General features: G+C 38.8%; 1 protein-coding gene across 4 annotated transcripts; it reads right to left on the bottom strand.

The window, feature by feature from the left end:
- Nucleotides 1-734: 734 nt before the first annotated feature.
- Nucleotides 735-24,961, bottom strand: zmynd8 (zinc finger, MYND-type containing 8). Of its 4 annotated transcripts, none has more exons than XM_077572507.1 (21): nt 24,665-24,816; nt 18,043-18,107; nt 11,633-11,778; nt 10,209-10,430; nt 9,944-10,057; nt 8,908-8,973; nt 8,620-8,712; nt 8,438-8,525; nt 7,714-7,769; nt 7,535-7,612; nt 7,345-7,460; nt 6,779-7,257; nt 6,584-6,706; nt 4,925-5,080; nt 4,342-4,839; nt 3,829-4,263; nt 3,618-3,742; nt 3,422-3,502; nt 3,266-3,344; nt 1,499-1,738; nt 735-1,428 (listed from the first exon to the last, which is right to left on the bottom strand). In XM_077572507.1, exons 1-21 carry the CDS (start codon nt 24,676-24,678, stop codon nt 1,244-1,246), a joined length of 3,459 nt encoding a protein of 1,152 aa, XP_077428633.1. In that variant the 5' UTR covers nt 24,679-24,816; the 3' UTR covers nt 735-1,243. The 4 variants fall into 4 exon arrangements, 3 of the variants coding, with proteins under 3 accessions (XP_077428633.1, XP_077428634.1, XP_077428635.1); XM_077572508.1 differs by having other exon boundaries at nt 6,791-7,257; XM_077572509.1 differs by lacking the exon at nt 8,908-8,973.
- Nucleotides 24,962-25,203: the final 242 nt, after the last annotated feature.

Raw genomic sequence — 25,203 nt, 5'->3', positions numbered from 1 at the left:
TTCAGTGAAAGCAACATATGGGGCATCTAGTGGACGAAAGAAGTAAATGCGACCTATGTCATTGAAGTGAGAAACAATCACTCACACTTGATCTTTCATCAATAAAAGTCTAAATCAGATACAAAGCATGTATTATTTACAAAAGTCTGTGCTACTAATAAGAAAAATGTAAACTCAGTTAAATTACAAGCAATATAATTAATAAGATTGTAATATTATACATTTAAAATAAGTAGCTTTGAATAGAGAATTAAAAAAAATTCCCCTCTCTCACTATGATCTCCCGGTGGAAGGAAGCGAACCCACGCCTCTTATTCCACTTCACCACGCAGAGGAGACCAATTAACAACGAACTTAATTGGGACCTCTCAAAGGACCACATAAATTCCAGCGTGATTTCGCGGGCTACCAGCCACCAAAACGTTTCGGGTCGTCAATAGCGCTGTAACATATGAAGTTTCGAACGTCATCGGTCACGTGATACTTGCAGAATGATACAAGCTCCGAAGCCCAATTTCGAAGCAGTGTGATTCAGGAAGTTAGACGCTCGCTTCGAGGTAACGGTTTCATTTGAACATCTAGTTAAATTGGAACACACCCAATATTTGACCAAACATTTTTTAAATCACGCCCACAACATTAAGACCAAATGTACCCCAAAACACCTGATGGCAATACTCGATTTGTGAACGATTGACTGCAGTCTACTTGTAACAAGAACAACCACACAAACATCTTGTTGAAAACGTCTTCTTCTCGCCATAGAACACTATACAGCAGGCAACATCATAACAGATACAAACATAAATTAACATAATTCAACATGAACTCTACAGACAACATGTTTGTCAGTAGTACTCTTATAGTAAAGTGGTCCATTCAAATACTGTAGGTTCTCTTATTTGCCAATTGGACTGTTAAACAGTTTGTCTTTTGTGATGCATGCCGTTACAAACTACCGACTACAAAGTGTGCATGAATACAGCATGTAGTGCACATTTCTTTTAAAACTGGCCCCTCGTTCTTGGTAACAACGGCTGTCAGTCTTGTTTTCACATTCAAAAAGGAACACTGTACACGGGCAGCCATTTTAAGCCCTACATTGTAAACCCAACAAATAAATAAACAATACTTTGGATACAGCCACTTTTAACAGGGCATATATAGAACATATTGTATACATACATCCGTGTAGTGGTAAAAAAAAAAAAAAAAAAAAAAAAAAAAAGTATATTGCACACAGTTAAGTTGAAGTGACAGCAGCATTGTCAGCACTGGTCTCTGGTTCACAGTCTTTATCAGACGAAGCAGACGAAGCAGAGAGCGGCGCTTCTCGGAGAGTGTTCGGTCCACAGTTAGCCTGTCCCGCTCCTTTGTTTGACAAGTCTGCCGCAGACTCCGCCTCGGGTTCTTGCTGCGGAGCCGTGGCTGCGAACACACCAACGTTTGAAAAGAGAAATCTACGGCGCAGTCCTTGTTGAATGTGAGGATCTCTTACCTGACTGAGTGCAGGACTTCATGTGTTCTGGCCAGTGGGCCTGCTGACACGGGTAATCGCAGTAGCTGGTGTTCCAGCAGCAATAAAAAATTGCCTCTTTTCTGCAGTTGGCGCACCACTGCTTCTTCTTGGTTTCATCCACCACTTGCTGCTTTTCCAGCTCCGTCTGTTTCTTCACCTCGGCCACCAAGCGCTCTTGTTCCTGTTCCAGACTCTGCCTCATCTCAGCCATTGTAAGCTCTAGATTAGATTCATGTTCACCAAATACATTGCATTACTTTACATTGGAAGTGGGGCATGTATCTGCCAGTAAGGGCCTTCTCAAGGCCTTCTCTGCTGGCCTAAACACGATCCGAAAAACTGATCTTCAGTTAAAACTTCGATGAAATTGGATTACTTTATTTCCAACAACATGATCTTCATTTCTTAAGATGTGTCTGTGTCGCCCGGCTTCTAGTCATGCGTATGCAGATTCTGCTGTCCAATCAGATTTCAGGCCGCATATGTTGCCATGTGAATCTAATCTGCCCAGGGCTGGCACACACACACACACACACACACCATAATAATAGCTATCTTTTTTTTGGTTTGTAGCCAATCCAATTTTCGCTTCACCATTCTCCTGTTTTCACTTTATTTCTTAATAAAATATTAACTCATTAACTGCCATTGATGCCTATAGACGTCAAAAATTCATTTTAACAATTTCTATTTAACATTTTTTTCCACTTTTGTTAACAAAGGTATGAAAACCTAGAATTTTTTTTTTACTGCACATTTAAAACAGATATAAAATGTGTTATTAATCGTGAGTTAACAAGTGAAGTCATGCAATTGATTACAATTTTTTTAAAAATTTTTAATCGTCTTTTATTTTATTTTTTTAATCGTGAATTAACTAGTAAAGTCATGCAATTCATTCCAATTAAAAAATGTAATCACCCGACGCCCCTAATTTTTTAATAATCTTTTCTTTAAAAAAAAAAGATTAGAAAAATAAAAAATATATAAAAAATCAGGGGCGTCAAGCGATTAAAATTTGCCGTCGTAATAATCGCATGACTTAACTCACAATTTTATATCTGTTCTGAATATACAATAAAACAATTCTAGGTTTTCATACTCTTGTTAACAAAAGTGGAAAAAAAATAATAGAAATAGTTCAAATGAATATTTGACGTCTACAGCCGTCAATGGCAGTGAATTAGTTAAAATAGCATTTTATTATTATTATTATTTTATTTTGATAATTTTATTCAAAATTAATGCTGTATTATTTTTTAAATAATATATCAACATAGAATACTGTATTTATTATTATTATTTGTGTTTTGCATTTGATTTTATGTATAGAACGAGGTTTTAGCTGCAGTCGTTTTTGTGTTTTTTGAGCTAAATAAAGTTGTGTGGAGTATATATTACTTATCTCAGTGGCTCCTAACCTGGGTTCGACTGAACCCCAGGGGTTCGGTGAGCCAGTCTCAGGGGTACAGTCTAAATTCAAGGTGAAGAAAGTCAGATTTTCTTTTTATTGTACTATGGATGTTTTAGTTGTTTAGCACATTTTCAGTTGCATTTTAATGTATGAAAGGTGCTATATAAATAAAGTTTGATTGATTAAGATTTGATGAAAAGGCCACTCTCCCTGTTTCTTTTGTTCATGTCTTAAATTTAAAGAAAAAAATCAATAAAGAAGGGTTAGGTGAAGAAAACTGGTGCGGTTCAGTACCTTCAACAAGGTTAAGAGCTGGTGAATAAGGTCCTTACCAAGATTGTGTTTCATCTCTGACAACTCTTGCTGATGTAACCACTGTAGTTTTTCAATTTCAATTCTAAGCCGCTTCATCTAAAACAAACAATCAAAGAAAACATCAAGGGGGTGTCTTGATGCAAAGAAATATTATTAACTGTGCAAAACGACACCTCAGCAATGGTATTCCCTGAAGTGCTCTTCGAGAGGTCACTGTAGATTTCAGTCACTGTACCTTTGATTGTATCCATTATCTGGAAAAGAAAAATAATTCTGTCATATTATTATGCAATGTATAATCAACATTCTCACCCACAACAGTCTCCTAAGGAAGGTACGCTCATCAACACCTTGCTCAGAAATGCTTACTTTGTTAGTGTACTTGGCGATATCTGCGGCCACGTCTGCCGAGGCTGTGGCGATGTACTGATCCGTTTCCACCGACGAGGATGGAGATGATGTGCCTACACCCGAGGCTGACACCAGGGTGACAGCTGGTGTGCTCAACAGAGAACATCAAATTAGATATTCAGATTACGCTAAGATTTGCAGTGACTATTGGAATGTATTCAACGGATACCTTTAATTGACTGCCTGGTCTGATAACGCGTGCTCTGTGAAGACTGTTGTGTTGAAGATGAAGTCGCTGATGATGAATTGTTGTCACATGCTTGAATTTGCCCTGCCTGCCGCGTGTGCCATTTGTGTGAGGAATTCTGCGGCTTGGCGCTGGGATTCCACACGGTGGCGCTCTGCGCTGCGGGCGCGCTCTCTCTCGGCAGCAGAGGGCGCTGTTTCTTCAATCCCGGGGTGGTGGAGGCTGAAGATGAGGACGAACAAGGTGGAGTTGCAGGGGCATTGGAGACGGTGGCAAGGCTGACATTGGCAGCAGAGGGCGCCGTGAGGGAGATCATGGTGACGGGCATGGCCATAGGGGACTGCGAGGCAACACTGGAGGGTGTGGAAGGGGTTGTGCTGTTTTGAGATGGGAATGTTGACGGGGTGAGGGATTTGCCTTCAAGGAGAAATCGACTGCTTAGTGAGCAATTTCACACAAAGTCACACTCACGCATCATAAAAAACAGCATCTCACCTTCAGGTTTACTCGCAGATGACTCTTTAGCATTAGTGCTGTCTTTTTTGCGTCTCTTCTTGTCTTTTTTCCCCTGCTCCTCCCCAAGGTCAATAACCAGCTCTCGCTCCGAGTCCGAATCCTCCGCAGACGCATTTTGCTTAATATCTTCTTTCACCTGACCCTTCTCCCTCGACACAGGTAACGATGGGGGGGATTTGGTCTTCTCGGAACTCTCTGGAACGTTTTCTTGAGTCGGCGTTTCTGATTGCATTACACTAACATCCGCTGCTGCAGGTTCAGATACCGGAGCAATATTGGCCTTGCTCTCTTGGATTGGAGATGAGTGGTCTTGGTCTCGACTCTTGTTCTGGGGTTCCTCTGTTGGTGCGGAATCGTCGACCTTTGGTCCTTCATCACTGCCATACTCTGTGTCACTGGATTCGGATTTACCCTCAGAGTCCTCAGTGTCGCTGTGTTCCTCACCTTTGTACACCTCAGAAGAGATCTCATTTATACCTGCAAAATGTTTGGAGCACCAAAGCGATATTACAAAACACACGTATATATAATTAACGATGTATGAGATGAAACTTGTACTGACCTAGCTGTGCTTTACAGCTTTCAATGGTTTTGTCCAAGTTCATCTGGAAGCGGCTCTTGATCTGCCGTTTGGGAGAGGTGAGAACCGGGGTGGTCCCCAGCTTCTGCTGAACCGTTTCACTGAGTTCCTTTAGATCCATTTCGGCTTTACTCCGATCTGGAAGAATACTACATGAATGACTTCATCATAGCAATATCACAATAAAAAAGTATTTATTACCTTTATTACACACTAGGGACGTTCAATACCACTTTTTTTCCAGACCAGTATAACAGTACAAGTACTCAACTCTTAAGTAGTCAGTATCAGGCCAAAATTTTGGACACACTTTCTTATTCAATGCATTTGCTTTATTCTCATGACTGGTTACTTTGTAGATTCTCACTGAGGGCATCAAAACTATGACAACTAACAAACACATTTGGAGTTATGTACTTAACAAACCAAAAAAAAGTAAATATAATGAAAATAATAAAATAAACACATTAATAAAAAAATCTCAGATAATTTTTTTGCCCATACAGTCTCTCAGTGGTAGTCATCTGGAAGGCTTTTCCAACAGTCTTTAAGGAGTTCGCAGAGGTAAGAATGACGAGAGTATGCAAAAAAGTAACCAGAGCAAAGGATGGATGTTTTGAAGAATCTATAATATAAAACATGTTTTCAGTTATTTCACTTTTTTTTTTTCAAGTACTTAACTCCACATCAGTTCATACATAGTTTTGATGCCTTCAGTGAGAATCTACAAAGTAACCAGTCATGAGAATAAAGCGAATGCATTGAATAAGAAAGTGTATCCAAACATTTGGCCTGATACTGTATATCCTAAGATAGCATTTTTCCTTAAAATGGCATGAAATGAAGGTCGATACCAATAGTAGTAGTCAAGGAGACCAATAACCCATATTTCAAGCCGATGTTCATTTGTAGTAAAAGAGAAAAAATTAGCGTCAACATTTTTAAAAATGACTTTTTCTTCTAATTTTAAACATAAAGAATTGATAGCTTTGTTTAAAAATTATAACAAAAAGTTGCAGGGAGCTTGAAGAGTCAACAGCATGTGTTAAGATAAATTAAAAACAAAGCAAGTAAATAGTTCCCTTAAGTTTTCTATTGTAAATAAAGTTTTCCAAAACATAATTTCTTAGATTTATTTTATTTTTGAATATAAAAAAAGTGGAGGGAGTTCCCAGTGTCAGCATCATTTTTTTTTATGAAGTGGAAATTTAAATAAATCTATAAATGAAACGTTCCCCGTATCTCACTGAGTAACAAAATGCATGCAAATGTAACAATTTTTTTTTTTGTCAGGGTTCAAAAGATCTTCGCAGACAGTGAAAATTTGTTTGAATATGTTCGAAAAGTCTTTGCAACAAGTAAAACTATCTGAACTTCTTACAAATCCTGATGAAAGCCCTCAGTTCACTACGTTCGCAAGCATTCACCACTGGGTGAGATACCAGCTTCATTGGCCTTAAGATTCGTAACAAGGCTGATGCCGATATTTGTCAAAATGCCAAATATTAACACAGATAATCGGCTCGGCTGATGATCGGCCTATCCCTGGTATCGAGTACCGATACCTTAATATAAGGCTTGCATCATTACCTGCCCATCCCTATTTCTTACACGCTACAAAAGCATGAGCGATTACTTCACCTAGATTAAGATTCAAAATGCTTCCTGTCAGCTGTGTCTTCTCTTGCTCGGTGTTGCCAGGGGCTTGTGGCTGTAAAGGTTTGGGGCTGTCAGCTTGACTTGGTCGAGGATGATCCGGTGACACTGCACACAGGTGTTTACCAACAAATAAGACTCCAGTATAATTTCATAGGATTGAAGTAAAGGCCAGAATACCTTGTCCAATACCTCCCTGACTGTTTGCGGCCTTTGCATGGGACTTGTCTGTTGTGTCCTCTACATCCGAACCTGTATGCGCAGAAGAGTTGGTGCTCATGGGGGAGCGAGGCACGTCCGTGAGAGGCAGCCGACGGCCTGCCATCATCCCTCCAACGCCAGTCCCCGGCAACATGGTCCTGGTCAGCGAGATCTTGGGTGACGCAGACATGTCAAAGCTCAACTTGATCTTTTCCTGTTTCTCAGGCTTGAAAGGAGTGGATGAGGGGTCGGAGGGGTCGTGCAGCATCTGAAAGCTGTTGTCGTGGGTGTAGGGTGTCCGGAAGGGGGCGTAGTTAAACACGCCAAACTTCTTTTTCACGTTCTCCACGTAGACTTCCATCTCTTGCATGGCGCTGTTGAAGATGCTTTTGGTCTTCTTTACAGAGAATGGAATCTCTTTGGACATCAGGTAACAATTATTTAAAGGGACCCAAGCCCTAAAGGGTAAACGTATTCATGTAAGTGACATCAAATCTTTCGAAACGACAACAAAGTCAAGTATGTGAAGCACGAAAGATTGCGACCTGTCATGCTGACCAAAGAAGCGAGCATCCACCTGTCCATCTTTGTCACGCAGAGCTTTTGCTGGCCAGAATGGAAAACCTTTCAATTTAGCCCACACCAGAGGGTGAGGGTTACCCTGTCATCACACAATAATATACTCAACCTAAAATTTTTTACTCTTACATGAAAACATAAACAAGTCCCACTTACACACGGCTCACAGAACCAGTTGTCTCTCTTTTGGCAAGCAGACAGATAACATTCAGGGCAGACTTCAATCTCATTCATCTGCAAAAAGGGATACAGAATTACGTTTGCTGAATCAATCATTAAAAAATAATTTCCACTACACACACACACAAAAAAAATGACACAGACCGCATATTCACCTCATGTTCACAAATCTTGACGATAACTTTGGCTGTGGCTGTCAGTTTGTGGTTGCCTGAAAATATAAAGTAAGGTATATATAATACAGTGGGAAGTTTGACAATTTCATATACTCTAAAAACAGTTGGGTCAAAAATAACCCAAATTGGGTCAAGAATGGACCAACCCAACTGAGTTATTCGACCAAAAAAGTTAGGTCAAATTAAATTAATAACCCACAAAGCAACCCATTTCGGGGGGGTTGTTTTGTGGGTTATTCAACTGAACCAACTTTTTGGATGAACTGAATAACCCAAAAGTACTGGGTCAAAAAAGAACTGACTGACTCTTGAGTTATTTATCCCAATAAGTTAAACAAAAATATTTATTTAACCCCCACTTTGGGTCAAGTTAAATTAATTTGGATAAATTTGACCCAACGTTTTGGTGAATTGAATAACCCAATTGAACTGTGTCAAAAATAAACGGACCCAACTTTTTAATTTATTTAACCCCAAAAGTTGGACCAAATAAAATTAATAATCAACAAAGTAACCCATCTTGGGTTGTTTTGTGGGTTATTCATTTGATCCAACTTTTTGGGTAAATTGAATAACCCAAAATTTTGGGTCAGTCTCTTTTTTGGGCTTATTTTTGACCCAAGTGTATAGAGTGTATAGTTTACCAAGATACTATACCCATTCTTTTATGATTTGCTTTTAGAGGTTAAAATAGGCAACTCACCTCCGTTGTATATGATGCAGTTATGCAAAATCCACTTTACATCTGCCAAGAAGGCCTCCGTGCAGCCGTACATTTTCTTTTTGATGTTCTGTGTTGCAAATGGAAAACATCCGTTTATAAATGAGAGCTGTTCAACATGCATGTATATTTCATTAAAAAACTTTATATGGACACATTTTTACCTTCTCAAGAGTGCAAAGGTCCATTGGGTGAAATATGTATTCGGCATAGTCTGGATGCTGCTCAAGAGAAACGGGTTTCTGGAAGAGCTCAGTCTTTAAAATAAAAAGAGAAGAGGTGTTGGGGTTTGATTCAACACACCAATTTACTGCAAATCCTTCCCCACTATGGCAGATGACCACTACTGTCATCATGCTACTACTAAACACTCCAAAAGCTGCATCAAACAAAAAGCACAACCAGTGAAGGAAGAAATCAAGACAGGGACTTGTTAGTGGTGTAATTATTACCCAATTAAAAGTCTTTCTCTGCGTGGAAGCTGCATGGGGAGAGCGAGATGACAAGCGGGGATGATCCTGAAAGAGAGTGAGAGGCGCAGCTGTATCCTCACTATCAGCTTGACAGGCCCAGTCTAGTTCAATGTTGTGGAATGTTGTGTGCGTTATATGAATATTTATTTCACATGCAAATTATTGAGGTCTCATGCTAGAGCAAAGGAGGACAGGTTTTAGGGTAAGGCTGGACGATTATGGGAAAAAATAATGATCACGATTATGGTATTTTGATTGAGATAGAATTCACAATTAATAATATTATTATTAATTAGTTTTAAAACTAATATTTGTCCAACTACTCAAAACTATTATTATTGCATCAAAATACTGTATGCTAAAAAAGTAATTGCAAAACAAATACTGGGTGTTCCTGCGGGTTTTGGCCTATTAGGGGCAGTGTGGTATACAATGAGAACAGTAGAAAGTTGCGATTGAATTCTATTAAAATAACTCGTTTTTGCAAGTTGGGAAGAAATTACGCCTTTGAGTAGTGTTATCTTACCTGTGGTCATGTGTTTCGACAGAATTTGTGTGTGTAAATGCAGATTAAAGGACGCTTTAAGGACGGCAGAATCACACTCATTCGCTCCGTGCTAGCTACAAGCTACATGGTGCATTCAGGGTCCTTTCACAAAGTAGGGAAATTGTATACGCGCCGCGGCGTTTTGCACAGTACAGTAATCGTTTTTCTTCGATCATTATGATAAAATAAAAAAAGCCAAAATCGAAATCAGGATACAATTTCAGTTAATCGTCCAGCCTTATTTTAAGGGAAGAGACTTGATGAGACTACGATGACTGTAAAAGCTCTTAATTTACTGCCATAAGCTTGCTGTGCTGACTTGCCAAGAAAAATATGCTCAGGTGATAGAAATCAGAAAGAATAAACAATTACAAATTAACGTTGACACTGTATTGCAGCTTCTCACTCCAATAGTACCATTTAGTTAGCATGAGATCCCCATGGAGACACTGATACCAGCATACTTACGCCTGGTTGTTTCATCTTCTGAAGAGCAAACTTGAGTAGGTAAGACAGCTGCTCTATAGTCAGCATCATCATGGCTTTGCTCTGAGTTTCTATACATTCAGCAACTGTTATTTTCTAATGAGAGAAAAAAAACATTGAGAGGAAAATAGTTAGTAGACGTCCACAGTGAGGTCTACGATGTTAAACAAACACAAGTAGATGAAACATCAGTCTTTAAATTCTGGTTTCCAACACCCTTACACTCAGAATATTCCTGGGTGAGTACCTCACACTCCGGACAGAACCAGTCGCCCTCAGGCTCGTCTGGTAGTTTGAGGCACTTGGCGTGGTACACCCTGGGGCAGAGCTCACAGCAGAGCACCTGACCCTCGCGGTGGCACAACCAGCAGTAGAAGTCATTCCTGCCGTCCTGCGGTACAACATCAACAGGGTCTGTGGTGAGTGCTGGCTGCTTCACATAGTAAAAGGGACCATGTCTTAGTTCTGACTGGAATGCAGGCAAAAAGAAACACAAGGTTGGGGGAGGTCAAAATCGGGCCAAGTTGAACAAAGACAAGCAGTGATGCACAATGACGACAAAAGGTGCACTGTTGAAAAAAAAAATGCTGGGTTCATCCATGGATGTTGAGGTTTAATTTATTTAGAGTGCTTTGTTTGCAGCTTATATGGGTAATTAATCAAATTCAAGATGTTCTGTAATGCCGTGCAGCATTTGAGAGTGGTATCTATGACAACCTGAAGATACCATTGAGGGCACCTGCAAAATGGCGACTCCCATGCATTTAAGTGTGAGTGTGATAAAGCACAATATCAGTATTGTTACCATAGATTTTTCTTTTCTAAAGAGGAAGTCATCCCCTCCAAAAAGTTTTTTTAAAACAATAATATGCTCTGTGCAGCCCCACTAGTCTAAATACGGCATTCTGGTTAATATTGAGTTAGTGGAATATGAGTTATGCAGCAAAATCCAGCAGGTGGACATTTTGCCACTTGCTGACGGGTGAAAATGACATCACAGTTGCTCAGGTCTCAGGTAACAACCAATCACATCGCAGCTTCAGAAAACAGGTGAGCTGTGATTGGCCGTTGCCTGAGCCCTGAACAACTGTGATGTCATCTTCAGTCGACAGTAAGTGGCAAAATGGCCGCCCCTGAGATGGATGAAAAAAGGCTGCATAGAAATTGCTGCATAACTCATGTTCCACAAATGTAATATTGATCAGAATGTCATGTTTAGACTAGTAAGGTCACATACAGTATAACATATTATTGTACTGGGATGTGAAGGCGGTGATGCAATATTCTTCTCTACTGTTAAATGTGCACAAGGTTCCAAGGACTACTTGCAGCACTACATATAGCTTCAGACTAGAATTCTTGAAATTACTTAAATGGGAAATCAGGCCCCCATTTTATTTATTTTTTAAATAACAATATGTTCTATGCAGCCCACTAGCCTAAATACGGTATTCTGATTAATATTGCATTTGTAGAATATATATAAGTTTTAAGCAGTGAATCCCAGCCATTTTCGTCCATCTCAAAATATCATGTTTAGACAAGTGGGGGGCACATACAACATATTATTTTAAAGAAAATGTTGGGGTTGACTTCCCCTTTAGCAATGTTGGATGGCTGTGAGAGGAGTGATGACAAAGCCATTTTTTCTCCATTTCTTTTGTTTATTACCTGGTCTTTGCTGCTGCTAACAGCACCTGGCTTCTTCTTCTTTTTTGCTGGGCTGGGGGAGGTGTCAGCAGAGGAGTGACCATTTGATGAGTGAGAGGGACTTGGCATCTTTCGCTTCTGGGTCGTCCGCTCGGTTGAGCCTGTGTCTTGTGTTGCAGATGACAGTTTGATACAAATCAACTAAGGTTCCGTGATGGCCTTAGTTAAGTCATATGCAGTTATGATCAGAGGTTTACATCACTCAACTGTATTCAGTTTAGGATTTCAATAATTTTTTTGAAGTCTCAGACTGGATTTAGATACACATCATTTACTGAAATTAGGACTTTCTCTACTCCTCACAAGGTGAAAACCATTAATAAAAGGTTAAGTTAGATCCTTACAACCCCACTAATAATTGGTTAAATGTCCCTTAGCAAGTTCTGTTTCACCTCAGCCAGACGCTTTACAATGATGCCGGTTTGGTTTTTGGCTTTGCCGCTTATGTGCAGTGATTATTTGCAAAAACTAAAATAATAAAATGTATTAGTCTGAATCTGAACATTAAATATCTTGGCTTTGTAGTTTGTATTGTAGTCAATTGAATATATACTTACATTTTATGCAATATCCCAACTTCATCGGAATTGGTAGTTGTACGATCATTCCACTCAGAAAACCCCCCACTTTAAATAAATAATTAAGGATGTCACTTTAACGCGTCAATCTAGATTAATTAATTACACGCAAATTAGCGCGTTAAAAAAAATAATGGAATTGATCGTGAGTGGCAAGTCAACACGCATTTTGGCCCGTTGATGTACCCGTAGGCGGCAGAGGGTAGCACTACTAGCCACTACGAGCAAACATGGACGCGAGTGCAGCACAGCCAGGATAGTGAGGCAAACTTATTTGGACCTATATCTCCAAGAGCCGATATTTTGACGGTTCTTTTCTTTTCAATGTACATCTTTCAACTCGCCAGGACCCGCGGGGTTGCGCCGCTGGGCTTCCGTAGTTGCTGCAGCCGCCGCAACTGCCATTCATCACGAAGGCTACAAGCTAGATCACCATGGCAGAACGTAATGTCGTGGAGCGATGGCACCGACATTGTTGGAAATCTGTCGTCAAGACGAGTCCGGGGATGCCCTTATGTCCCCGGTAGGACGTACGGTTCGGGAGATACGGCCGCACAAAGACCTCCAGGAGACCGATGATTTTCAAACACTTACCCCACCTGCGATGGTTGCTATACTGGGTAAAATCACGGGTTTGTCGGCCCTCTATCTCCGGAACGCAATGTCGTGATGCTGTGGCTCCAAAGACCTCCACAAGACCGATGATTTCAAGGTTTAGTAAAGGCTTATAGTTAAAAGAGTCATGACGTTTTGGCAGTACAAGCCTGATAATCGAAATCAATAAAGGTCCACCACCCGACCGCCTCAGAAAAGCAAGAGAGGCAGATATATACACAGAACTGAGTCTATATTGTTTATATGCATAAATTAGTTCTGGTTTCCTGGAATGTTTGTGGCGCTCGCTCAGAAGCAAAAAGAATAAAAACTTTAGATCATCTCTTAAAATTAAAAGCAGATATTTGCCTCCTACAAGAAACCCACCTACAAAAATCTGAAGAAAAATTACTTATTGATAAGAGTTTTAGCCAAGCGTACTCTGCCCCTTATAATAGTAGACAAAGAGGAGTCTGTATACTCATACATAAGAATTTACTCTTTACTTTAAATAATACAATAACAGACCCAGAGGGCCGATACATTATTATTCAGGTGACTATATTTAATAAAATATATACACTTGGTAATTTATATGCCCCTAATAATGATGATCCGGCCTTTTTCCATGAATTTTTCTCTCAGCTGTTTGATTTAGCAGCGAACTCTACTATTATTATTGGAGGAGACTTTAACACAGTCTTAAATCCATTAATTGACCGTTCTAATAATACAACATGTAGACGATTACAATCTACTAAAGTAATAGGGGAATATATGGATGACTTTGGCCTCGTCGACAGCTGGAGACTTAAAAACCCAAATAAGAAGGAATTTACCTTATTTTCCGCTGTGCACCGGTCTTTTTCAAGAATTGATTATTTTCTTACAAATAACTCTATTGCTGATAAAACTGTTACAAAAATACATCCTATTATTATTAGCGACCATGCACCAGTCTCCCTTTCCCTACAAGTTGATTATACCTTTAAACCACCACCGACATGGCGGTTTAACATCTCACTGCTAAACGACGCAGAGTTTGACAAAATTATAAGAAAAGAATGGGCAGACTTTTTGGAAATAAATGACTCTCAAGACCTATCGCCATCTCTTCTCTGGGAAACTGGGAAAGCAGTAATTAGAGGTAAAATTATATCATATTCATCTTATAAAAAGAAACAGGATCAAAAATCAGAAAAAGACTTGGAAGATAAAATTAAACAACTGACGGATGAGTACGCAATAAACCCAAATAACCAAATATGGACTGACTTACAAAATACAAAAATACAGTTAGACAATATGCTAACTAAAAAGACAGAATTTATAATACAACAATTGAGATATAACAACTTTGAATATAATAACAAATCAGGTAAATTTCTTGCAAACCAACTTCAACGCAATCGGGAAAAGTCTCTTATAACGGCGATTAAAGGGACAACTGGTGAATGCACACAATCACCAGAAGAAATTAATCACATTTTTTATAACTATTATCGTAACCTATACTTAGAAACTAACAAGCCTAACCCTGAGCATATTGAGGCATTCCTCAGTAGCATAAACATACCTGAGTTAACTACTGAATATAAAGACATGTTAGATGCGCCACTTACTATAAACGAGTTGTACAGTGCTCGAGATAGTATGCCTAATGGCAAAGCACCTGGCCCGGATGGTTATCCGGCTATATTTTTTAAGCACTTCTGGTTAATGCTTGCTCCACTATTCTTAAGAGTAGTAACAGAAATTAAAACTAAGGGTTACATACGCCCACACATGAATACAGCAGCAATTAAACTTTTATTAAAGCCAGAAAAAGACCCCACCCTTCCATCAAGTTACCGTCCGATTTCACTAATTAATACTGATATTAAAATTATCACTAAGGCTTTCACATCTAGACTAGAAACAGTAATCTCGACAATTATTCATAGCGACCAAACAGGCTTTATTAAAGATCGTCACTCTACTAATAATATTAGGAGACTCTTTAACCTTATTAGCATGTCACAGCGGCATGATAAAAAGGCAGTTATTATATCATTGGATGCAGAAAAAGCTTTCGACAAAGTTAACTGGTCCTTCCTCTTTGCTGTTTTAAATAAATTTGGCTTTGGGAAATCATTTATCCACTGGGTATCAGTATTATATGATTCTCCAAAAGCTACAGTTACTACTAATGGGATTATATCTCAGAGCTTTACTTTACAGAGAGGCACAAGACAGGGATGCCCACTGTCCCCTTTATTATTTGCAATATTTATTGAGCCACTTGCATTAGCCATACGCCAGGAAAGAAGGATTCAAGGAATTCACTCTGGGGTAACAGAACATAAAATTAATGTATATGCCGATGACATCTTACTTTATTTAGAAAAGCCGGCTACTTCGCTAGGGGAAGTATTTAATTTAATAACTAAATTCTCACAGTTATCAGATTATTCTATTAACTGGACAAAATCAACACTTCTACCTATTACAGAAAATTCATGGAACCCTGCAAGCCAGGACCTACACTACTCATTTCCTATAGGTAATTTAAAATACTTAGGCATAAAAATCTCACCTAAATTAACTGATTTAATTCATTTAAACTTTTCTCCACTTCTGGATAACATTTATAGTGACTTGGAGCGCTGGAATAATCTTCCTATTTCTCTAATAGGACGAATAGCCACCATTAAAATGAAAGTTTTACCTAAAATAAACTATTTTTTCTCAATGATTCCATTTAAACCTACGGCTAAATGGTTCCAGTTGTTGGACTCAGCCGTAACAAAATTTTACTGGAATAAAAAAAAAGCAAAGATTAGTCTATCTACTCTTCAGAAAAGCAAATCCAAAGGTGGTCTAGAGGCACCAAATTTTATGTACTACTATATAGCTAACCAGCTACAATATATCGTTCTATGGGCACAACCCAACAGAGACACTAACTGTTGGTTGGAACTAGAACAGAAGGATTGTAATAACCTCAGACTTCGAGATTTACTCTTTATTACAACATCAATTAAGCGCCATAATTGTTTTAAAAACCCAATGATTTCCGCCACCGTGACTGCCTGGTGGAAGGCACTAGAATTGACAAAAGCCCAAGTGGAGCCCTGTGGACTTTCTCCCCTATGGCATAACCCCGACTTTCAACTTAACAACCAACCGTTTCATTTAGCTGTGTGGGAGCAGAAAGGAATTACACATCTCCACCATCTCTTCTCAGATAATATGTTTATATCATATACATCCTTGCTCCAAAAATACAATATAGAAAATGGAAATTTTTTACATTATCTACAAGTTAAAAATATGATAAAGAAAAAAATTCCAACACTTCGGGGTACGCTCCAACCGCCTGTTTTAGCTAAAGATATTAACAAGCTTTCTCCGACAACAACAAAAAAACTTTCAAAAATATATAAGTTACTTTCATATACTGATAAAATGTCTTTACCCATCTCGAAATGGGAGACAGACTTGTCTATAGCACCGGAACCTGACTTTTGGATTCAAGTTTGTGAAAACGCATTTAAAATGACAAAACACACAAATTTACAACTTATCCAATATAAAATTATTCACAGAACATACATTACTCAATATATGATGAAGAAAATGGGACTCTCAGACTCCGACATTTGTCTCCAATGCTTACAAAACACTACAGACACTTATGTTCATGCTTTATGGTTATGTACTCCGGTTATGTATTTCTGGACTAAAGTCTTAGAAAAACTTTCCGCTATTTTGGACTGTAGGATACCTTTATCTCCAAACTTGTGTTTGCTAGGTGACCTAACAACAACTGACTTACCACATAAACAATTTCAATCTACATTTGTAGCCCTTACTATCGCTAAAAAAAACAATTCTTGTTAACTGGAAAAATAAACAAACTCTGAATATCGACCAATGGTCTAACCTCCTCATAAATCACATTTTAATGGAAAAAATATCTGCCTCAAATAAAAACCAAATATCAAAATTTATAGAAACATGGTCTACGTATATAGAATATTTTAACCTAATTCCGGTTACTTAATTCTGTCTGTTAGCGAGAGCCACTACATCGTGATAACTTACATTGATGTTTCTGCATCTGGCAATTTATTATTATATTATATTATTAGTATGGGATTTTTTTTTAATGGGCTTTAGGTAAAAAAAAAAAAAAAAAGCAAGAGAGGGATTTTATTAGCTACTTAAAACAGCGAGTAATAACTATATTAGGCTCAAAATGACGGCTCTGGGAGATCTAGTTGTCTTAAAATTCTGGTAATGCTAGTGGTTAAACGCAAGTTTATTTATAAAAAGAGCATAGCCGGGACTATTAACAAGAACGCAGTGATTTGTACCTTTTGTAAAAAAGAAAAAAGCAGCTCCAGCCTGACTTATCATTTAAGACACTCAATGTAAACAAGCTTGTTTGAGCAACTGGCTCAAGGACACATAGCGTTAGTTGTCTGTTGATCCTGTAACCTAGCTTGGGGTGGGTTTTTGATTTGAGGAGTTGATACTGTAGCCCCAGTTCCTCTTTTGGGTTTGAGTTGTTATGACCCAGATATTGTAGCTTTATATTTTTGTTAACCTTTCCTTCTAACCTCTAACTTTTCCTGATTACCAGTTTGTTAGTTTAGCTCAAAAACAACCACAGCTATTTATTATCAGTTCATCTCATGCCATCTATACACCGACCGCAGCTTGTGGAAGTTTAAAGTTTGTTCACCCTTTTTTGAATTTAATTGAAGTTTAGATTATCTTTTAAAATAATGTAGGGCCTAATTGGTTTGTTGATGTGCTTTTCTTTTGAATTTCATTTATGAAGCACTTATGAAGCACTCTTCTCTTCTTGGTGTATTCAATTGATTAGTCATTCAATACAATTTTGTAATGTCCTGGAATTCAAATTGTTTATTTGGGAACCTTTATCAGATATGAGATTAAAATAGGTTAATTAATTAGAAATCCTATATTTAATTAGATAAAAAAATAATAATCGCCTGTCAGCACTATAAATCATCAAAAGCCCCATGCTAATATGATAGTCATGAAATAATGAGTGTATGTAAACTTCTGACCACGATTATAAATATCAATCTTGAATACAGTTATACAAATAAAGTATATTAAAATAAAACATGCAAACTATACTTGAAGCAATATAAAAGCTTTACAGCATGTATGATTAATTCTTACCTTTAGATCGCGTTGAGCTTTCCATTTTCTCCATTGGAGTGTCAGTCTTTACTTCGTCTGCTCCGCTTGTGTAGACAAAAGAGTTTAGTTAATATAGTACATATCATATCGCATCGTGGGAATTACACAGTGCACATTTGTAAACTTGAAACACTGGCGCTGATCAGTGTTTTGCATCTATTTTCACTGACTTAAAGCTACGGTTTTACTTACAATATGCATATCAAAAACCTTGCTTGTGATGATGCTAACACAATATTTCTTCAATATTTGTTTTAACAGATCACTGAAAGATCAGTGTCAGCTTTCATTTGGCAGGGATAAGACATTATAATACACTGCATTAACAATGCACATCAATGATCTGAAATGTTTGTTTCACTCTTGTTTTTGTGATCGTGCACGAGAAAGCCAACATGGGCTTTGACTTTGTGGATTTTTTGGTGGGGCTTATGGTTTTATTAAACATATAAAAACACATTACAAGTTTAAAATATAAGTTGAAGTATAAAAAAAAAAAGAAAAACAAAAATAGGAAGAAAGAAAAGAGTTTATATGTTCAAAAGGGGTAGGAGGAAGTTAAAAACGTATCTAGTCCTACCCCTTGTACGTTTTATGTTGATAAAATGATAATGTATTTTAACAAATACACTTTTGGAGTCGATTGAGAATACTTGCCAAGACTAAATTTTGCTGGGGCCAAAAAATTGTAGAGCTCAAACCAGTCAAATGAATCGATGTCAAGTGTTCATATACACAGTAAGTCCGCCTAGAGATACAATATTGGCCCAAGAGTGGCTAAACGGCAGTAACTGGAAGACCAGATAAAGACAAGAAGCACTGTGGCAACAGAAGACAATGGACGATAAACAGAATGTTGTAGAGCGATAACAGATAATGAAATAGAGATGTTTTGGCGCCAATATCTCAACATTGAGCATTTGAGGCATTAGAGAATACACTTGACAGTCTACGCACGCCTAAAAAGAAGTGAACCATGTCAACAAAGAATTATAAAAAAGCCAGAGCCAACCAGAGCTTAGCCTTAGTAAACTGAGCACAAAAGACGTGGTACACTCAACCTACTGGTTTAAAAAACCTGACTGACCAACCATACCCTAATGACAAATACCATTCCGATAGCACAATTGTACAAAGTGATTATGGCAATACCTTTTTATTTAACCTTTATTTACCCATATAGGACTATTGGGAACAGATTTACATTTGCAATGCCGACCTGCCTGCACACAACACAGTAAAACAAAGTAAAAAATAAAATAAATAACTCCCCTACAGGTGCTCCATTCCAATTTAGTACCCAGTGTTTTAACCATTTCCTCTTTTTTTTCACAACAGGGCTACTTATCCCAACAGTCCAGGGACCATGCTCCCAAATAAAGCTACAAATACAAAACAAATAAAATAATCACTCTGCCGATAGGGATGTAACAATAACGGCAACATTGTGATATTAAAATTGCCACAATATCGTCATCGTCATGTCACAATATTAAAATCAGCACATCTGTGAGGATGATGAGGTTGTATTCCATTTGTGCAGTTCTATCACCCTCTGGTGGTTAGGTTATAGGTGCAGTTGAATTTGAATTAGGAATGTTTTAGCCACTGTGGCGGTTATCACTCATATAAATCAGTAATACCAGCAAATATTTTTCAACATCTTTGTGTCAAAAAACAATAACATTTTTTCCGCTTCAGCTGAACACAAAATTGTGAATTACATAGACCACGATACTCTGTGCCGCTGAGCCAATAGGCGCACATGACAATGAAATGGCCAAGCCTAGTTCTTCATCACAGCTGTTATTATGGACAAAAACACAATATTGCCCATCCACCCCCCAAAAAAAAAAGAGTTTTAATTTTATTTAATTTTTTTAAATTATTATTGGGGGGTGTTCAATATTGTGAGTTTTTACACAGTATCGTGAGTTTTTTTTTTATATCGCCAACCAACCCACAATATCGTGATTGTTTGGATATCCTCACATCCCTTTTTGATGAACATGGGCCTACAATATTGAACATATCTTTTGTGCCCGAGTCCATACTAGGGATGCATGATATCGGTGAATGATAATTATGTGCATTTTTCGACCAATTTGACGTCAAACGGATAAAACAGATAATAAAGAAATCTGCCGATAATAATAGACATGCCACACTGGTCCACCTGTTGTGTTTGTGGCTCAAGTTGTGCCCAACTTCTCAACCCTTCCCCTCTGCTATGGTAGTGTCGCATATTTGTGATGTCATAATGTGCGCAACCTCGTGTTCACAGAAGATGGTTCATGGTGACATGGTAGTTGCCAGTGTGGGCTTTCTTTACTGAGTCTCCCCAAAATGTTACCATCGCAGTTTTTTGTTGTATTTGTTGAAACATGGTAAACTCAAAATGAGTTACTGGTTGTCTTTGAAGCAGAGATATTAATAAAATTCAGCTTTGTGGTGCTTTACACAATGTATATAAAGTATATTTGTATTCAAGTTAATTTTGCAAATAATTATCGGCTTACTGATCGGTTATCGACATCGGCACTTTCTAAATTACTGGTTTATCGCTATCGGTTGAAAATAGCATTATCGTGCATCCCTAGTCCATACCACCAAACAAGTACAACAACAGGCTCATTGTGGCTTAAACTGGCCAAGTCACATTCAAGTCAAAACAACTGAATCATGGAGTGCTAGTCCCTCCCAAAAGAAACATTTATTTAATATGCAAATGAAAGCCTGGTGTCTAAATACCCACCAGGTATTTTTCAGTATCAGTCAATGCTTCACCCTGGTTTGTATTGTAGGCACCATGATGTCATTCCTATTGTTGTTTACAGGCTCTCTGTCGAGAGAGCAGAGCTTTTTAAAAATGTGGTTCGCCAATCCCTCCTCGCCCATCCTCCCTCTCCTCCTCCATCTCCATCAGAGAATGATGTGATCATGTGTCTGCCATGGACACAGACCATACACAAAGACAGACATAAGGGCAGTGAAAAGACATTCTGGCCTTTTCAAGCACCCAGTCTGAACAGTCAAATTATCACAGCAATGTCCCATGCAGTTCAGGAATAAAGCAACAATCAACATGAGACAAACGCATGACACCCAATTCTATGGCATGAATATTATCAAACAGAGAATTATACACCAGGTACTGATACAACCATTTCCACAGCCTACACCACTAGAACATCCATGCTTCAATGAAGGAAATCAACAGCATGCTTTCCATCTTACTCACATAAAGATTCTTCACCCTATTTTTGAACTCTTTTCAATTATGGAGGGCGTTGTGAAATGAGGGAAACGGTGGTTCCAAGTATCCCAGAAGGCCTCCTCTCCCCGCTGCTTCCTCCTGCAATTGTCAATCTTTAACCTCAGCTGCAGGCGCCTGATTGGCTTGAGCAGCACTCCGAGGTACCTGATTGGATGCTAAGCTCAATGTACCACATAAGCTTTTCTGCTTCTTGATCTCCTCAGCTACAGTGCTGCAATGCAGAGAGTACTGCTCTCCACTATTCCTGAATTCCCTATTTCCTCCGTTAAAGCACACAAAAAAGGCCGCGGACATGTAAAATGCAGCTTTTATGAGTGAGACGGCGAGCGGAGCTTCTCTCCTCTCTTTGCTCTCAGAGGTATATGGCATCCATTTTGATGAGGCTTTCTCTCTCTCTCCAGCTGCTCGCACCACACACAAAACAAGTCCACACCGCACCAGTTGAGTATAGTGAACAAGGACCACATGCAGGTTATCATGTCCCCTGCGTTTTATTATGCAGTAGACACAAAGACAGAAGTCACAGGTCTGACTCAGAAGACAGAACCTAAATCCATCACAAGCCATCCGTTTCTCTTTTGCTGCTAGGTTACATTGAGGAAATATTGCAGGAATTTGCTTGAGTATGGGGGAAAAAAACACAAAGTCTTTTAGCTTGACATTTTCTGAATATTTCTGAAGAGACCGTTTCACTGTAACTGTGGGGATCATTAACATTCATTGCAATAAATATTGCACCATTAAAGTATAAATATTAGCGCCTGGACTCGCTCCAAAAATCCAGATTTACTAATTGTGCTGAAGTCAGCAAATGAATTCCATTTGGATTTGTAACTTAATACAATTATTTCCAGGGTGGGAAAAAATGTATTTTCCAGAAAATAAATCAAATTTGACTTAAATAGTAAATGGAGAAGACTTATATAGTGCTTTATCTACACTTTTAAGTTTCAAATGGCTAACCTTAAAGCTGCTCTCTGTCACAATATGGCCAAAAATATCTTTACAATAGCCTTTTTATTTGACCATTTATGGCTGAAACATATTCTAATTAGTAGATTAACTCCTTAGTTGTTCACAATGGGTACTCCAGTCCTACAAGCCTCTGGGCAATAATTTTCAGATTGGATTTGGGTTCAAATTTCCCACCCTCTGTCTATGTATGTGACGTCACGTAGGCAATGTGTACGTGAAGAAGGGTGTGTGCAGTTTCATTTTTCGTCAACAGGTGGCAGTAGCGATTCAAAATGGAATAGTCTGTGTTCTGTAGTTTTAAGTAGAATCTTGTGTTGCGGTAGAATGTGTATCGGTTATTGCACACTGTGGTGTTACAAAGTAGTAGTACTCGTGCGAACATCCTGATTGCTGGATGGGTTAGCCTGCATGCTATTTGGTAAACTAAGCTAGCTGCAGAGACCATAGATATATTAGCTATAGAGCAATTTGTGTGTTTGGCTCCAATAAGATCATAGTAAGTCATTGAATTCTTTAGTGATTTTGACACAGATTGATTTGTTACAAACATCAGACATGCAGCTATGACATAAGCCACGTGCTATTTTTTTGTTTGTAACGTAGAGACCATCGAGGGGATTACTCAACACGGTAACCACTCAGAGTGAAGGCTCTATGTATAGATCTCTGTACCGAGAGCAGATTGCCCAAAATATACGTGTCTTGCTTCCATTTACTTAACAATTGCGTAGCATTTCAAAATGTCTTTTGCAGCCTGATACCTTGTTGCATTGTTGGCCTTTGACCTAACAACCAGGGAGGAAAAAGCTAATGCGCATTTGTTTGATGGCAAATCACCGGAGACGAGTATTGTGAAAAGAACAGGAGGTCAGGTACGATTTCATGTGTATGGACAGAACTCCATACACATCCTCTTTTAAGATGCGTCAACTGGCGTTCCCACATGGTCTAAGTCTGTAATTGTCATAGAAAGTGGACTCGCGCTAAAAGGTTACCATGTAAATAAAATGCAGGTTCTGGTGACGTCACACCATCTGATCCCAGACCGCAAATTATGATTTGATTTTTAATTTTCCACGCCCATTCAAACAACTCTCCAAATGACCACCCATTTGTGCACAACACTAATAAATATGCTATCAAACTACATCACATCCAACCGTCTGTGACGGGTCAAGTTACAGCAGAAGCGGTCAACTGGTAGACAGTGATATAAGAGACGAAATGAAATACAGCACAATGCAAATATGATCATCAAATCAGGAAATGAAAGGTGTGACCAGAAAACAAAACAGGTGGGGAGGGAGTGATTCTTTCAGTCAATAGAGAGTGAGCTTGAACTCAGGTCAAGCATCAAGCAAGTCTTCATAACCAGGCCAGAGTGTCTGTAACAAGGTCTGAACCAGATACGTGTACAACTGTCAGAAGAAAAACATACTAGGCTAAAACTGGAAGACAGAGCAAAACAACCACACTGTATGATTTCCCAGACTCTTACACGCAGAAAGCAAGCAACCTAAATATAGCACATAGAAACAAGATTCTACCAAACCTGTTTGTCCTTCAGACAGGTTTTCGAAAACAGGGATGAGATGAGATTTCACTGCAGAGCCTATTCAGAGGAGATCCTTCCCTTCTTCTTTCCTCCCGCTTACATACAAGTAACCAGTGTGCTTGGAGCACAGGGACAGAAAGGGGAAGTTCTCTAAGATGGCTGACACTCAGAAGCAGAGAACATTGGGAGGCAGTGCACACCATTAGACTTCAGCAATTCCTCATCCGCTGCGATAAATAAGCCGCTACGGCAAAATAGGTCTGTAGATCATTTATAACTTTACAACACCAACCTAAAATTGGTGAGCAGATTCTAGAATGATGCCCGTTTAAGACATGTTTCAAAAGGGCAAATGTGTGGTAAAGTGAACTGACTTTCCGTGAATGAGGAAAGTGCTAGGTGATTGTTTTTGATAGGTTTGTTGAATATACAATTGCAGAGAATGCCTGCTTGGCAGTACTGCTCTCACGCCAGTTTGAGGCCTAAATTAAACTTGCTGTGCAGTCAGTTTACCATCTGTTAATTCCTTTGGGCTGTCCTATTTGCAATGGTGGCTGCCTCTCCCATTCTGAGGACCTTTGTTGTTTTGTTAGAATACTCTGACCAGGTGGGTCCAATTTGGTCATGTACAGAGACTCATCGCCATTAGCTATGCTCATCTTTTCAGCTCCAATTCTAGAATATGGTGGGACAAAATCTTGCTTCCCCTCCCCCAGTTTTCAAGGCATAGCTCATATACGGCTGATGCCTTGACAACAGCGTCATATTAGTGAAAGAATAAAAATCTGGCTTACCTCTGTGGATGCATGTCTAACAATTCTGTGTGATATGTCAATGCTTATTACAACATGGAGGACAGCCCTGTCAGCCCTCACCCTGCTCCCAGCACAGCCACGCTCTCAGTCTCCACAAGCGGCCCTACGCGCTGCTCTCATAAAAAGCAAATGCTGAGTGGACAGACACACTGGCAAAATGTAAGAGAGCTGCCGATTGGCTGTTGCACTTCCTGGCTGCTCGTCTTTTGTTAGGTTGAGAGAGGCGGAACCATGAAAAGATAAGGCTGAAACGCAGAACTTCCCACTCAGCTGTTGTGGTTTCAAACATTTTATACGGTTAATAATTACGTCAGAGAAAAGCCAGTCCTGTTCCCAGAACGACCTGAATCAATATGCCTGACCCTTAATTTAACTAACCAAGAAAACATGAGGTGTTCTTTAAATAGACAGTTAAGCGATGTTATCCCTGCATTTGAGCTGTATACAGTAGTATTAAAAACATTATGAGGCAGTTAAATGATTTACCAGGAAACCTGACCGTTTACCCGTGTACAGAC

Source organism: Vanacampus margaritifer, chromosome 8, assembly GCF_051991255.1.
Source record: "Vanacampus margaritifer isolate UIUO_Vmar chromosome 8, RoL_Vmar_1.0, whole genome shotgun sequence".
NCBI lineage: Eukaryota > Metazoa > Chordata > Actinopteri > Syngnathiformes > Syngnathidae > Vanacampus > Vanacampus margaritifer.
This window is presented reverse-complemented; position numbering and strand designations above follow the sequence as displayed.